The following is a 17,838-nucleotide window of genomic DNA, read 5'->3' as shown; positions in this document are numbered from 1 at the left end:
GCTCGCACGAACTCACTGATGAAATATAACTTCACTCCGAAGCTCCAGACAATTCGCACATGATCACAGCAGCACTGCAGAGAACCACGTGTCACTTTTTCACCAGATTTATTTTATCTCAGTTAATGTTCCAATATTAAAGGGAAAATATATGAAAATCACAATGCAAACCCAAATATGCCAGTCTTTTTTCACAAAAAAGGAATTTGAAGGACCTTCTTGCAGCTCTTTTTCATGTGACGAGAGTTCATAGTGATTTCTTAAAATATATATATATTAGGGATGCCACAATTCTCAATATAATATTGAACCGTTTGCTTCGACATCCACGGTTCAATACGCGCTTGTGAATTGCAGTCTTTTCGGTTTTACGTTTAAATAATTTATGTGCGTTTTATTTCTCTCCGAATTGACTGTTTGTATCTGCCTGTCTACGGGCTGAGAGGAGGAAACTCCTCCCCGTGAATAAATATTCAATCACTATGCTCTAAAGCTAGGGCGCTGAACTATTATTCCACACTTTAACATGGCGAGCGGCGGTGAAGTGAGGCAGTACGAGGAAGCGCCGGCGTCTTTCAAATCTATGGTATGGAGACATTTCAGATTTGCCGTTGAGTATAATGGCGAGGGAAAAAAAACGGTAAACAAAAAACTGACTGTCTGCAAGCATTGTTTTCCACGTGTAGCCTACTCAAACGGAAACACTTCCAACATGACTGCACATCTGTGGCGCCATCACCCAGCAATATCACTGTCTGAAGGCAGGACAGCAGAGCAGGTAATAAAGTCCTCCAAAAAACACTCTGTTGCGAGTGAGAGAATTTTCTCCACTGGCGGGGGACATTGTAAGTGCAAAACGCTCTCGCCTTGCTGCAGAGAAAGTTGACAGGCTTATCTTCATACAGAAGAACCTCAAAATACAAGAATAGATAGCTGACCAAAGGGAAATTGCACTTTACATTCTGAAGGAAGAATACTGTAAGTTACTGGAGTAACGTACTGTTAAGTTTAATTAAGATGGTTTATTCATGTTTACTGAAATACATGTTTGTTTATTTGAAATGGTGAATTTATGTTTACTAACTTCACATGTGTTAATTTTCAAAATGTAGGAATTTATGTGTTCCCCAGTTTGTACACTGGCTACCAGCAGCTGTGAGATGTCAGTGTTAATTATAAAATAAAAAATATTTTATATTATACAATACACTAGGAACTAGTGGACTTTTCTTTGCTTTTAAGTAAAATAAAGAAGTATTGCAATAAATCGCTTTTATTTTTTTCTTCTTAACCTTTTACTGTTCCTATTGCCCAAGCATAGAATAAATGTCAAGCCATCAGAACCGAACCGAACCGAAAACCGTGGTTAAAACCGAGGTATGTATTGAACCGTGGGCTAACTGTATTGTTGCATCCCTAATATATATATATATATATATATATATATATATCATAAAAGCAATGCATGTGATTTGGTAGATTGTTCTTTTGAGCTTGTATGGGATATATAATATAGGATTGACTTACGCATGAAGAATATGTGGGATCCTGCTGCGTTTTGACCAAAACAGGGAAGAACCAACTATGTGTTTCAAGCACACCTTCAAATTCTGCCTATTTAGGCAGCTCACTAGGTTTTGGAACAAAGCCTCAGAAAATGAATATCTTGGTCATTACTATAACTGCAATGGGAACATATCAGTGGTTCTGCGGTCACATGGATAAATTCAGGATATGAAAATTCAGGTCTCAAAATTCAGGGAAAAGAGCAGAATATGGTTATGAATTGACCAAAACTACAGGAACTGAATGATTTTGTAGAGTCCACTTCTGCTAATATGGTTCTTGACCATTCACATTGTTCTGTTAATGCAGGGGAAGCAGAGACCCCTCTTTATATTTAGCCACTGCTGTAGTCATGTACCTCTAGCATTTAAACCAATTGTGTTTATTAAAAACACAGCACACACAAATCAGGGTTCCCATACTTTGGTTAACTTCAAATTCAAGGACCTTTCAGGACTTTCCAGGTCCAGTACCCTCAAATTCAAGGACTTAATGTGGGGACACATTTCAAGTGAGAACACAAGTTTTATTTTTATGTTTTTGAAACAAGTATCTTCTGCTCACTAAGGCTAGCCTAGAAATCTAGACGCACCCTAGCGGCAGCAAAATGTATTTTGCAGCCTAGAGTACAGTCTAGCAACTCTCAATACACCTTCTAGCAGCAAAAACCCAGATTGGGTCAGGCCAATCACGTCGTGTATAGAGCAGGCGGGGCGGGCTTAACATATGACGACAGAGAGTTGCGACGGCTGCCACTTGAAAACAAAGAATGGCGGCTGCAGCTGTCGAACAACGATCTTTTGAATCGGCTTTGACCGCGACTCTGGAGGACTTGGAGTTAAGTTTCTCTTTAAGAAAAGAGCAAACAACGGCACTTAAGTCATTTTTAAAAAAGGAAGATGTGTTTGGAGTTTTGCCGACTGGATATGGAAAAAGTTCAACCTTCTTCGTTGCTCTGATTGGTTGTAGCGCTATCCTATTGCGTGCAGAGGGATTTTGAGAGACAGCCGTTTATCCCGCCCCTTGGAGTAAGCCTCGTCTATGGAGAGTTTCCAGACTAAACATCTTGATGCAAGTCTGGCTGGCCAGGCTACACTAAGGCTGCAGTAATAATAATACTGAGAAATATTATTTACATTTAAATTAGCTGTTTTCTATGTGAATCTGTGTTAAAGTGTAATTTATTTCTGTGATGCACAGCTGTATTTTCAGCATCATTCCTCCAGTCTTCAGTGTCACATGATCTTCAGAAATCATTCTAATTTATTGATCAATATGCCAATTTACTGCTCTGTTATGATTATTGGTTCTCAATCATTAATAGCAGTCATTATTATCAATATGGAACACATTTTTTTCTGCTTTATTCATACATTATATACATATATATATATATATATATATATATATATATATATAAAATCATGATACATTTAACTTTTCAGCATAAATTTAATAAATTTGAGCATGAATAATATTTCAAATGAATCAGCATTTATTTGAAATAAAATATTTTGTAACATTATAAATGTTTTTACTGTCATTTTTGATCAATTTAATTTGTCTTTGTTGAATAAAATTGTATATATATATATATATATATATATATATATATATATATACACGCAGTACAGACCAAAAGTTTGGACACACCTTCTCATTCAAAGAGTTTTCTTTATTTTCATGACTATGAAAATTGTAGATTCACACTGAAGGCATCAAAACTATAAATTAACACATGTGGAATTATATATGGAGTTATATACATAACAAAAAAGTGTGAAACAACTGAAAATATGTCATATTCTAGGTTCTTCAAAGTAGCCACCTTTTGCTTTGATTACTGCTTTGCACACTCTTGGCATTCTCCTGATGAGCTTCAAGAGGTAGTCACCTGAAATGGTCTTCCAACAGTCTTGAAGGAGTTCCCCGAGAGATGCTTAGCACTTGTTGGCCCTTTTGCCTTCTGTCTGCGGTCCAGCTCACCCCTAAACCATCTCGATTGGGTTCAGGTCCGGTGACTGTGGAGGCCAGGTCATCTGGCGCAGCACCCCATCACTCTCCTTCTTGCTCAAATAGCCCATGATGCCTTCAGTGTGAATCTACAATTTTCATAGTCATGAAAATAAAGAAAAATCTTTGAATGAGAAGGTGTGTCCAAACTTTTGGTCTGTACTGTATATATATATATAAATACAACTCTTTAGTTTTTTTTTTTGTATTTTTGAATGGTGATATGCTATGGTTTCCACAAAAGAAAAAAGAAAAAAAAATGTAATGATGCTGAAAATTCAGCTTCGAATCACAGGAAAAAATTACATTTTAAAATGTTGCCTTAGTAAGCATAAAATACTTTTTTCAGAAACAAAAACATCTTAATGATCCCACACTTTAACCAGTTATAGGCCTGTTTTAAATTAAGCATTTAATTTGACAGTAATGCAATCTAAATAAACTGGTCATATTTTTATGCAAAACAATCTAAAAACTCAATGCATGTAGAAAAAGATTTAATGTATTTTAATGTTAAGGCCTTTATATTCGCAAAATCCATTTAATGACTTTTAATGCTTTTTAATGCCCCACAGAAACCCTGTTAAAAGAGCTCAGGCTTACATAACCAGAAGTTTTAAGATTATGCTTTTAAGTGTTTCTTGCCTCATGGGTTTCCAACTTAAGAAGCTGAGCAATTCCACATTAATTTCAGTGAGGTTGAGGTACCATTGTTGTAGTAGTTTTGTACATGCGTGAACATCATGGCAATGTACAACACAAAGTACCTCACGCAGGAAACACTTAAGGTAATACATAAATGTGCGTAACTAATGTAAATCAAGCTAGTATGCCCAGACCACAACGTGTTGGTGAAAAAACACATTAGCGGACCGAGGGAATAATATGGATTTTTTTTTTCCAGAAAACTTCTTGCATAAAAAATTCAAGCACTTTCAAGGACCTGTATCTATGTATATTTATTTTCAAAAACCTTTCAGGGCCTTGAATGTTGTTGTTTTTTCAGATTCACAAACTTTCAAGGATTTCAAGAGACTGTGGGAACCCAGTATGCAGCTCTACAAAGCATGAGCCACTAGTGTGAAACCGCTGCTCACAGCTCTATTTGTCTAAACTCTGAAACGATGGGACATAGCTGGCAAAGCCATGCATGCTGTTAATCACTCACAGAAGCGGAGTGACGATGAACAGAAGAGACAGCAAACTCCTTCACACAGCGGCCAGCCCGCATCAACAGCCACCTCAACATTCTTCAGACAAAAATAAACTGTACCACACAAACTCGAGTATTGTGAGTCTTTGCTCAACATTTAGCAATGGTTTGCTTGGAAAGGAAAAGAAATTGTATTGTCTGAAGTCCGTCGTGACTGGATTTTGGTTTATATATGTCTATGACACACAACATAAATATCTCATTCATGAAACCTCTCTTTAAGGTTCATTAAAAAGGGGTGTGAATCTTCACGGTCCCAAGAATTGATTCAAATATGATTCAAATGATTACGATTCAATTACACAATGCATCTTGCATCTTGTCCACACAGGTGTTTTTTAAACAATTAAATAAAACTATTTTCAATCAAATAAATATTTAAAAATTAATAATAACAATAAATGAAAATAACTGTATGTAGTAATTAAATTTCAATTTTTTTTTTTAAAGTTTCTAAACATATAAATAACATAAGTCAGTATTAAGGAAGAATGAAGACATGCATTACAAGCCATAAACAAAGAGTGCTTTCATAGCTGCTTTCACACATTCAGACTGGTACATTTCTCTAAAAACTGCCAGTAAATTACTGTAAACACTAATGGCATCCACACTGAATCTGTCCACACATTGTAAGCATTGCAACATCAAGCAAACGCTGGGATGCTCACAGTGCACACCATGCACATTAAAGCCATAGTAATTTGATTTGAACTAGAGAAGTTTAAATATCTTAGTTTTGTTTGTGTGGAATTGGCATTAAAACAGAAAACAGCTCAAACACACACATAAGACAAACATAGAACCATAGAAAAACTCAATTCATAAGAATCAGTTCAGTATCACTGAAGAAACAATTGTGATGCTTCACAAAAGCTGCCACTGAAGCGGTATCCTTTTTCCTCTTTAAAGAGTGCATATGCGTATCTTAAAAGTACATATTAGTCTCTAAAGTAAACACACTAGTGTCTAAGTGGTACATTTTAGTGCCTTTTGAAAATGCATCAGAGACGACTTCGTGCACTTCTTTATATCTTGAGTGTACTAAGCCATCAAGGAATTAACAAAAAAATTTTTTTTACAATTTATTACATTTTTCTCAGTCCACAAAACTCTAGAGCATGCATTTGTATAAAGAAGCATTCAAATGGACTACCAAAAATCACACACAGCCTAACACACACAAAGAGGCTCATTTATACACTAGTAAGGGAGCGTTTCTGCTCTCCATGTCAAAGGTGAAGAGGGACCAGTGAAGCGTCACGTTACAGGAGTTCATTTAGACCGCAGCTGAACATAGACAAACCGGCTGCTAATTCACATGTGAACAATGAGGAGCATATTAAAGAGCGAATCAGCCATGTGTGGCTCTGATCCAGATTTAAGTGAGACGAGATGTACACTTGGAAAACAATGGAGCTGTTCTCCTGGAGCCAGTGCTACAGAGCTCTTCAACACGTTCTCATTTATTAGCCTCTGCATCACTTCCTGCTTCTGCTTCCTTGTTTGATTGCTTTATTTATTGTAATGACGTGGAGATTTCTCATTGTGATAAGACATGCGGAGAGGGGTGTAGATATGAGGAAAGGATTATTTGAGGGAAAAAATAATAAATCATATAGTTTTTGGCAACTGAATACACTATCCTAAAATTATTTTTCGAATGAATCAGTTTTGGAGGAACGAAATCACTGACGAAACGGTGATATTTAATTATAGCATATCTCTGATAACACATTTGATTGTCATTAATTGTTTTTCCATCCAACGATACAAAATTAACTTTCTGAAAAACTAAATCTGAAAATTGTATAAAACATATGCACATTTAGCACAATTTTCTATCCTGTTTGTTCAAGAGAATAAAATCAATAATATTATTTTTATCAATAATAAAAAATGAAGTTGTCGCAGCCAGGGAGGTCTTGCTCCAAACGAAACACAATAACTGTCGTGTTGTTATTTGGACGCCTGATGTTTGGGAACGCAGTCATGTGAAACGATGTTCAGGCATTTTAAAATGATTAAAAACACTAGCCCTCAGGTTAGTCCAGTTATCCAATCACATCATCTACTGAAGCAAAGTCATTGTATTGTGTGTATTTAAGTATCATAATTTGTGCATGTAGCAATTAAAATGTGCATTTGTGGATCAGGCGACATCCATGCATTCATTCACATCTTATTTAAGGCGATACTATTTGATTCATTTGAATTTTGAGACTTTCGTTCAGCCCTTTTAGCCTTTACCAATCCACAGAAGATCAGCGACCACTAGTTGGCACTATAGCCCTACTCACATGTACGCTTTCCATTATGGAAGCACATGGGTAGCGATATTCAATTTGCAATGTAATATGTAAAATGACGATGCAATATGTAAAATGGCAATGCATTTCTGTATTTACATTTACATTTTCCAATACATTTGTGCAACGTTTGGTGCAAAATGAAAATGAAAATTAAATTACATAATTTTCATTTGCCATTTCATACACCAGTTTTAATATGTAAAATGAATACTAATTTTAACGCTTTATAAGTTGCAAAATTAAAATGAAAATGTATTACAGAAATGATTAGATATGTATAACATGTTCAAGCAAAAACTGTGGCAAAATGATCATTTAAATGCTATTTTTCTTAAATGCATTAACACACACAGTCAAGACACTTACGATTGCATTTTCATTCAATGTCCCGCAATGAATGTAGCAAAATTTAATGTGCACATTGAAAATGCATTCCGAGCCGATCACGTCTCCGCCCCCTCCCACCATGTCAATCACTGCGTGAACAAGGCGGGGCTTGCAGAAGGTCAGAGACTCAAATCTCAAGAAGAGGATTCAAGTGAGAGAACATGGACAAGACCGTTGGTCCGTGTACGTTTTGATAATTTCAGTTTATGGCTTTAATATTTCATTCGCACTGGTAGGCGGGGCTGAAACGCTGCTTTCATCTGATTGGTCGAATCGTTCCAGCTTCAGCTCGGTCTTTTCATTATTTCAGGCAGAATAAGAGTCAGTGCGAGTGAAGCACTGTAATGTCTGAAACCACCGCTCACTGTTAATTAGCATAATATTTGAATCAGATGATGCTGGCCACATAATTCGTGCTGCTGCGACTTGCAAGAGACCCCGTTAAATTATTTCTAGGTTATAGTATTGTATAAATATTGTCCCACTGATAAAAACAGTGCAAATAGTTCTGTCTCCTTGGATAACAGTGAAGTGGAAATAAATATAGTTAAATTTATGAAATAAAATTAAATAGGATTTTTTGGGAAGGTAAGTCTGGCCAGTTATACAGCAACACGAGTCAGATGAGTCTGAAGATCTGAGCTGAATTTGGTGAAACATTAAAGTTCTAGTCTGTGTCAATTACTCTCATAATAAATAATAATAATAATGTTACCCGTATTTTTCGGTATAAGTTGCATCAGTCCAAAAATACGTCATGACGAGGAAAAAAACATATATAAATTTATTCAGAACCAAGAGAAAACATTACCGTCTACAGCCGCGAGAGGGCGCTCTGGGGTAGGCTACAGGAGCACTGAGCAGCATAGAGCTAATTTTACTATTTTTATTTCAGAAATGTAACAATATTAATTTTTACAATTATTTATTAATGTACATACCTAGTGTCTTATGACTTAAAAGATGAAAGTGGTAAATGTTACAGACATGGAACTGTTCAGTCTATTATTGATTTTTATTTCCACTTCACTTTTTTCCAAAGAGACAGAACTATTTGCACTGTATTTACCAGTGGGACAATATTCATACAATACTACAACCTAGAAATAATTTGCAGATCTCAGCAGCACGATTTATGTGCCCAGCTACATCTGATTCAAATATTATGCTAATTAACAGCAAGCGGTGGTTCAAAGACCGAGTTGAAGGTGGAGCGATTCGACCAATCAGATGAAAGCAGCGTTTCAGCCCCGCCTACCAGTGCGAATGAAATATTAAAGCCATAAACTGAAATTATCAAAACGTACACGGACCAACGGTCTTGTCCATGTTCTCTCACTTGAATCCTCTTCTTGAGATTTGAGTCTCTGACCTTCTGCAAGCCCCGCCTTGTTCACGCAGTGATTGACATGGTGGGAGGGGGCGGAGACGTGATCGGCTCGGAATGCATTTTCAATGTGCACATTAAATTTTGCTACATTCATTGCGGGACACTGAATGAAAATGCAATCGTAAGTGTCTTGACTGTGTGTGTTAATGCAATTAAGAAAAATAGCATTTAAATGATCATTTTGCCACAGTTTTTGCTTGAACATGTTATACATATCTAATCATTTCTGTAATACATTTTCATTTTAATTTTGCAACTTATAAAGCGTTACAATTAGTTTTTTATTTTACATATTAAAACTGGTGTATGAAATGGCAAATGAAAATTATGTAATTTAATTTTCATTTTCATTTTGCACCAAACGTTGCACAAATGTATTGGAAAATGAAAATGTAAATACAGAAATGCATTGCCATTTTACATATTGCATTGCCATTTTACATATTGCATTGTCATTTTGCATATTACATTGCAAATTGAATATCGCTACCCATGTGCTTCCATATTCCATTGAGTACGGTTTCATGAATGTTAAATTGTGTTTTCTTTGTTTCTTTTTGGTTTGGCTATTCTCCTCTACCATAGAAATATAATAAAGATGTTTTAGTGAACTTGTCTTAAGACACCGAATAACTTTTATTAATTTTGCCAATTACTAGTTTAGCTTGTTTATTTTGTTCACACAATATGGATAAACTACAACAGGTAAACATGTCAGCGATGTGGACACTAGTGCTGGGTTGATCATTTCAACTTCTGGATTTTAATAAATCTTCATTTTGATGAACCGAGAAAAAAACAACTGTTTTCAGTTTGCTGCATGAACAATACAACTAAACATTTTTGCAGTGTGACTCCTATCCAATAAATGGCATATTCAGTCACCTGACACACTGAAGTGAACCTGGCCTTGCCCTGTCTGCTTCCAGTATCCCATCATTCACCGCGAGATGAGGGCATAGACTGGGTGCAGGGTAAAGATATCCTTTTCATGCAGGTGATTGTCCGATAACAGAAAAGTCCACAGGGACTGTGTTATCACAGCCTAAACAAGCAACACCTCCTGGAGAAGATATTACGTCTAAAAACACGTTACAGTGGAGATGACAGAACACTTCCCAGTCAATGCCTTTTGGGGAAATGTGTTCATCTTTGGAACAGAAATGTATTTCAGTTATTCTCTCATCAATTTTCGGTAAACAGAATATCAAACATGCATGCATGTTCCAGAACCAGTGAGCTCTACTCTTATGCATCAAGCAAGCACGTTTTGAGCTTCCATTTACCATATTTAATGTGCTCTATGTATGTGCATATGAGTCAATAAAAGCCTAAATTAAATCTGTTCATCATACATAGCAATTGTTATGTGTTCGCTACTCTATGCTGTTTGTGTGTGTGTGTGTTTGTGTGTGTGTGTGTGCACTTGGATGGGTTAAATGCAGAGCATATATTCCGAGTATGGGAGACCATACTTGGCTATTTAGAGGGTATGCATTGACATCACTTTCCCACTGGAACACGCCCCTCAGAAGGACTGAGTGGTAAAAGAGCCTGTTGCATGACTAGATTTAATAGGGAAGCTGCTAAAACACGAGTAAAACAAATGATTATCAGTTTAAACTAAAGGCTATTGGGCTTTCAGTCTTCCTGCCACTCTTGTCACGTGCACACCCTCTATTCTAGGGGTGTAAGAAAATATTGATACACGTGACTATCACAATATTTTGTTTGCCAAAACTTTATCGATTCTCAAAAATGCAACAATGATATATATATATAAAATTAAAAAAAAAAGACGTATACAAGATTCATGGCAGTTGTTTAGTTTTGAGTTTATATCCTGACAATCATGGTCTTGTAGTTCATTCTGACTCTCATTCTGTTTGGACTCTCATTCTGACGGCACCCATTCACTGCAGAGCATCCATTGATGAGACACTGATGCAGTGCTACATTTCTACAAACCTGATGAAGAAACAAACTGATCTGGATGACCTGAGGGTGAAGTTTTTTGGGGGGTTAACTATATATATTTAATTGGATTTATTATAAATTACATTTATTTCTGTTTAAATTGCCCACATTGTTAAATCATCTCTTTGGTACAAAAACCGTGCCATTTTTTACAAAGTGACTAAAGGATCTGACGCATGAAAATGCTCAAAATGTTTTGCTCAATAAGAACAAAGAACATAAACCATGCATTATTTTGTAATTCAGAAAGAAGTTTCCCTCTTGGCAAGTGTTCATTTTGGACCGTAATTCAAAGTTTTGACAGAAGTAAAATTCTTGCTTTTTTACTTAACATGACACACATTAGTGTTCAGCTTTGGGAGGGTGATTTGGCACACGAGGAGAACTACAGAACCATAAACATGGCTGTTTTATTTTATTTAGTTATTTTCCAAATTCAATAAACTAATAGACTAATTAACTAATCAATTTAAAGAACATAAATCAGAGCACTGATGAAGTGAATATATCAATGATTAATCTGAAGGATAATGTGTTTGACCTCATGCAGGTAGTTAACACCCCATAACAGCTCAGAATGAGAAACAGTTGGACTGTAAATGGGCATCTCTGCAGTTCTGCTCTGGCAGCAAATATCATTCTGTTTTCACCACCATAAACAGTCTATCATACAGTAAAGTCTGCATTCTTTGGGTTAAACACACTGCTGTGCAACCTTTACTTTGGGTTACAATGATCTCACAATAAAATAATGTAGCCTCACAAACTGGATGTTTAGGGATGCTCAATATATCAGTGAGCATGTCGATTTAGCACATGATTTTTTACCAATTCAAACAGCATGCTTTTTGCACCATGTTTCAAAAGCTCCAAGCATTGTTTCTTTACTATTACAAACAGTAATGTTTTGATGCCTGAAACATGAAAAACAGCACAAATACTTAACATTATAGACCACGTACACTAAGTAGACAGCCTAAAGGCCCTTTTTACCGCCGCTGGTACCGCCGCCGCGGCATCTGTAAAGTGCATTTGCAGCTTTTGACCGCTGAGTGGCCCTTTAACCAACAAGTTATCAAACAAGCGCATCACAGCACATTTTCGAAATGTTATAAAAAGTATGCATTTTATTTATTCACATGCAGTATGGTTGTTGGTATTTAGCAGTTAAAACCTATTATTAAACTTGAATTTAAATACTATTAAACTAACTTTAAAATATCAAGGAGTTTATAAATTAAAAATGGTAAAATGTCACAGTGCATGTTAAATAGCCTAAATGAACTTGTGTTAATAATATAATTTGATTTTCTTTACATGAAAAACTGCTGTATAAAATGGGACAGCAACCTTTATATCAAACATTTTTAAAATGGTCCACAGCAGAGCAACGCAAGAGGGGGAACTGCGCCAGAGCGCGTGAAGTGAATGTGATGAACAAAGTCATTTTCAGATGCAATGGAAAAAACTAAACAAAACAATAGCCTAGATTAGGCCATGCAGGCTCTGCTCTGAAGTATATAATACTTATAATTAGTGTTAACCCAGAGTAACACATTTTAACAGATTAATTCTTTCTTTATTTATTTTTAAACACACTAAAAAATAAATTAAGTTTGTGAGAGAAAAAAAATATATTAATCGTGTATACGTTCAATTTTAATGTATTAATAACCTATTTTCGTTTGCTGCCTGTTTTTTTTTATTATATAATTCATGTATAAATTGCATTTTATTACATTTAGAAATAATAACGGCTGGCCTAATAATGTTATCATGTACAAACAGGATATATTTAATTCCCTTCACTTTACAACAAATCCTTTAAATTTAACAAATATATCAGAACAAAACAAGAATTAAAAATATAGAATTCTAATGGATAAATATAACTGCAGTATATAATAATATAGGCTTAGATATAAACAAACAAAAAATAATAATAATTTAAAGCTAAGCATAAGCTAAGGTTGGGCTTTCTCATTCTCTAACTCGGGAGAAATACGTTTCCATATTCGTGATGTTGCCCATTTGAAGCTTAAGTATTATTCGTGAGGTAAAATAGGCTTTGTTGTACACGCTGTTTCAGAATCGATGGAAAAAAATCATAATTAACAATATGTGGAGTAAGTGGATCGCTGCTAAAGCTGAATGTCTGGTGAACGCCTGCTGTTTCCAGTGAATATGTGCGCGAGGCACCAGCGCGATCAAACAACTGAAACAGAAAATACTAAATTTTTGGTCACACATAAGGCATAATTCAAAAATGCAAAGTGTTAGTAGTTTGAAAAAATCAAGAATAAAAACAGAGTTAATAATAATTATTGCTAAATGCTGGACCGTTCCCATTTCGCTCTGCATATGGAACCTGAAGATTTTTTTTAAACCAAGAATGAACCGAAATGAAAATGAAATGATAACATTTAGCTTTTTATCCGTGTATATATATATTTTTTATTTTTTTGATGAGTAGACTGTAGCCTAAGACTATCTTACGTTTTAAAATTAACTCAATGTAAATGTTTGAATATTTTTAAAGACGTTACAATGTTATATCATAATGTTATTGTTGTTTTACTTCTTCCTATTATCTCATTTTACAATTACATTCATTTCGCAATCCGTCCCTTTGTGCCACCTGGCGGTAGTTTCTCGAATGATTTTAACACGCGACTGAATTACAGTTACATGCGGCGGTAAAGCCCAATTAGGCTGTCTACCCACTGTATATGGTTCTGTCTTACCGAAGCAGTTGCAGCGATGAGGGACAAACATCTTGCAGGCTGTGGCGATGTGGATCTCAGCGCTCAGAAGAGCTTTAATGATCAGATCCTCGATCTGGCCCATGAGCACTGACAAACACAGAGACATTTATTTAAAACTTGTTTTTATCATGCACCACAACCACCTGTAAAAGCACTGAAATATAGTTGTTCCTCCTAACTCAGGGTTCATACAGAAACTGCCAAATGAAATTCCAGGACTTTCAAGGACTACTTTTTTGGTTTTCAAGGACAAAAATCTGAGATCTTACTTATCAAACTGTTTTGTTATTATCTTTCAAATCATAATAAACTAATAAAACTATATGGCACAAATAAAGTGCAGCACAAAAGCATGCAATGACTGTGGACACTTTAAAATTTGAAAGGATATTATGGCAAAGCTATCGCTTTCCTTATTCAAACTGATTTATTTTATATAAATGACCTGAAGAATGAAAGCTGTATCATACAATATCACCACTTATCAACACTTGTGTGTGTGACAATACACTTAGCTTATGAGATACTTTGTTCACTAGAAAGAGACAATATTTTTATACTATTTTTAAATGACAAAATATTTGTCTTTTAATCACACAACTCAATGCAGTTGTTTTTTTAAATATTTTAACTAATCTATGGTTGTAACTAATAATTGTTTTGTTAATCAAGTAATCTACTGATCATTTTGACAACTGAGTAATCTGATATTTTTTAGTAATACAAATAGACCTAAGTGAAAAACAGGCCAGATGAAAAAGAAAATGACCTGGATCATAGGCACAAACACTGTCAGATAAGCCTGGGTCAATGTTGACAGAAAAAAAGTTTTGTGAGTGAACACCTAAGCAATAAAATACCAATTTTTCACATCTAACACAGCATTTCTAGGGGCTGGCAAAAAAGAACTAAAATATTTGTACGAAAAGTTTATATATCGTAAGACAACGCAAAAAGTTTTGAAAGCAAATGCAAAGTTTCTCCGAAAATTTCAGAGTGAAATAAAAGTTTGATTGCATAAATTGATTGATTGCATAAATAAAATGATTGCATAACTTTCCTCCCATCTTATATCTCAATCGTGTGCCCTTGGCACTATTCACACAGAAATCCAGGTGTTCAAGTTGTTTTTATTTTATTTAATTTTTTTTTGGAGGACACGGATGTCTGTGATCAGTAAATGGAAAAGGACAACGGCCAGCAGTGGACATATAGTACAATTTCATAGGAAATTAATTAAATGAAATACATTTTCTTTACAACAATACATAATCCAAGCATAACAACATAAAATCTTTCAAATATCCTCAAAATGAACCCCACTCAGGGGGTCATAATGTGAGACATCACTCTAGCAGCTGCTGTTCGTCAGGAGTAACAAGCGTGTCAATCTACACATGACTCTGTAGTGCTTTGTGCTTGAGAATATCCACAGATTAGTGGTTATGAATGTCAAACGTCACGGAGTGTTAAACATGAAAGTATATGATTGCATAAGGCACATCTTAGCTCTACTCACATGTGGTGTCTTTGCCTTCTTGCCTCAAATATCTCAGCATTGCGCTCATGCTCCATTTGTTCCCATAATCCTCTACTTCAGGGTCATCGCAGCTGAAAGGAAGAGAAACCCTGACTGTCAGCACTGTCAAAACAATGCCGAGAAATGAGCACAACTTAACAATGTTGACATGATTAGCAAACACTCGTATCTGAAAACACATTCTCATTTAGGAGTTGATGAACAATGAGAAGTGATTATTTAACTATTATTTCTGACAGCTGAGATCTGTTCTCATTACTGTAACATGCATGATGTTTTATAGCATGATCTGTCACAAGACAAACACAAGCTTCTCTACTATCATCAGGCATTTATGAAGAGGTATTAAGGATTACAGCTACAGAACATTGTGCAGGTTCAGATGGAAAGACTTTTCTCACATTTCCTGGCTTAGAATTGGTGGAAGTTGTGTTTAAATATATATATATATATATATATATATATATATACACACACACACACACACACACACACACACACACACATATATCACCCTTGGTAAATATGATCAAAGAAGGCTGTGAAAATGGATCTGCATTGTTAATCCTTTTGGTCTTTTATTTTTGAAAAATTCACAAAAATGTATCCTTTCATTGGATAATAAGAATTTAAAATGGGAGGAAGTATCATTATGAAATAAAGGTTTTTCTCTAATACACATTGGCCACAATTAACAGCCCCCTTTTATTCAATACTTTTTGAATCCTCCATTTGCCAGTTTACAGGTCTAAATTTTCTCCTATAATGCCTGATGAGATTAGAGAACACCTGACGAGAGATCAGAGACCATTCCTTCATCCAGAATCACTCCAGAACCTTTATATTCCCAGCTCCATGTTGGTGCTTCTCCTCTTCAGTTCACTACTCTCATTTTCTATAGGGTTCAGGTCAGAGGACTGGAATGGTTATAGCAGAAGCTTGTTTTTGTGCTCAGTGACCCATTTCTGTGTTGTTTTTGAGGTTTGTGTTTGAATTACTGTACAGCTGGAAGATCCAAACATGGCCCATTATAAGATTTCTAACAGTTAGTCACTTACTGATTTTTTATCTGTTGGTATTTGGTAGAATCCATGATGCCATGTGTCTAAACAAGATGTCCAGGACCTCCAGCAGAAATATAGGCCCACAACATCAAAAATACAGGAGTATATTTAATTGTACACATGGGGTACTTTTTATCTCTGTGTTCACCAAACCCATCTTGAGTGATAGCTGCTAAAAAGCTCATTTTTAGTTTCATCTGATCATAGAAGCCAGTCCCATTTGAAGTTCCAGTCATGTATGATAACTGAATATGCTTTAGTTTGTTTTTGGATGAGCTAGGAGAATCTTTCTTGAAACCCTCCCAAACAACATGTGGTGATGTAGGTTCTGTTTGACAATTTTTTTAAAGGTTTTCTGACCCCGAGACTCAACTATTTTATGCAGTTCTCCAGCTGTGATCCTTGGAGAGCCTTTAGCTACTCAAACTATCCTTCTCACCGTGCATTAGGATGATATAGGCACATATCCTCTTCCAGGCAGTTTCATAGCATTTTCTGTTGATTGGTAATTCTTAATTATTGCCCTGATGGTGGAAATGGGAATTTTCACAGCTCTAGCTCTTTTCTTAAAGCCACTTCACTAATTTGTGAAGCTCAATTATCTTTTGCTGCACATCAGAAATATATTCTTTGGTTTTTCTCATTTTGATGGATGATTAAGGGAATTTGGGCTTTATTTTCCCACCTCTTTATATTTCTGGGAAACAGGAAACCAGAGCTGGATGATTTCATGTTTATAATCATGCTGGAGTGCTCAAAATTGGGAATATGAATGGGAATATACTTCAGAGATATTTTACTCATAAGAATTTCTAGGGGTGCCAATAATTGTGTCCAATGATTATTTGAGAAAAACCTTTATTTCATACATACATTTTTGTCAATTTTTTAAATAAAAGATCAAAAGGATTAACAACGCAGATCAATTTTCACAGCCTTTGATCATATTTACCAAGGGTGCCAATATTTTTGGCCACAAATGTGTGTATATATATATATATATATATATATATATATATATATATATAAGTCTGTGTTTTCAATAATGATCTGCTGACTGTATTTTCTCCCTTTTTTTTCAGGTATGTTTTTTTTACATACCTATAATAAATGAAATATTTGTAGTTGAGTAGCAGAGTATTAAAGGGGTGGTTTACTGTTTTTCTTTTTTCCTAGTCTTGTTTATGGGGTTTAGTCTAACGTGTTAATGCTTCGTTTTTAAAAAATCACTTTTTTTTCACATATTTTACTTTTATTCCACACCACTCTGTCCCTTCTCTAAAAAAATGCTCTGATCATTTCCTGCTTTTATGAAGCTCCTCCCTCAGAAATAGGCGATGGGCTGTGATTGGTTAGCTAGCACAGTGTGTTAAACAGCCTCTAGTGCACGTCTAAACATCCCGCCCCTCACCTCAGCAGCATGTGCTACAGATGTGCTACAGTTACATTTTTTACAACAACAACATTTATATCGCTTATCAGTTTGAGCCCGGTTGAGAAGCAAGGATATTATTGAAGATGATCATGCAGAACCTGTAAAGCACAGCTTTTAAAGGAGAACGTGTCTCTAAAGTTTCAGCTCAAAATACCCCACAGATCATTTATTAAATC

General features: G+C 35.4%; 1 protein-coding gene and 1 long non-coding RNA gene across 4 annotated transcripts in view; one reads left to right on the top strand and one right to left on the bottom strand.

Annotated features, from left to right (window-relative positions):
• ttll5 (tubulin tyrosine ligase-like family, member 5) overlaps positions 1-17,838 on the bottom strand; it is a 153,623-nt gene that overhangs the window by 114,242 nt on the left and 21,543 nt on the right. For all 3 annotated transcript variants that reach the window (XR_009425082.1, XM_059520931.1, XM_059520932.1), the window contains exons 11-12: positions 15,143-15,234; positions 13,603-13,710 (exon numbers count right to left, since the gene is read on the bottom strand). Coding sequence is in view for 2 of the 3 variants with exons in the window: in XM_059520931.1 (XP_059376914.1) it covers positions 13,603-13,710; positions 15,143-15,234 (200 nt within the window). In the remaining variant the exon portion in view is untranslated. The remainder of the gene's footprint in view (positions 1-13,602; positions 13,711-15,142; positions 15,235-17,838) is intronic.
• On the top strand, positions 16,027-16,452 carry LOC132113318 (uncharacterized). The gene is made up of 2 exons (XR_009425147.1): positions 16,027-16,144; positions 16,250-16,452. It is a non-coding gene; the product is annotated as an uncharacterized LOC132113318 (long non-coding RNA).

This window comes from Carassius carassius, chromosome 32 (genome assembly GCF_963082965.1).
Source record: "Carassius carassius chromosome 32, fCarCar2.1, whole genome shotgun sequence".
NCBI lineage: Eukaryota > Metazoa > Chordata > Actinopteri > Cypriniformes > Cyprinidae > Carassius > Carassius carassius.
Note: the sequence above shows the minus strand (reverse complement) of the source record. Positions and strands in the feature narration are given on the sequence as shown.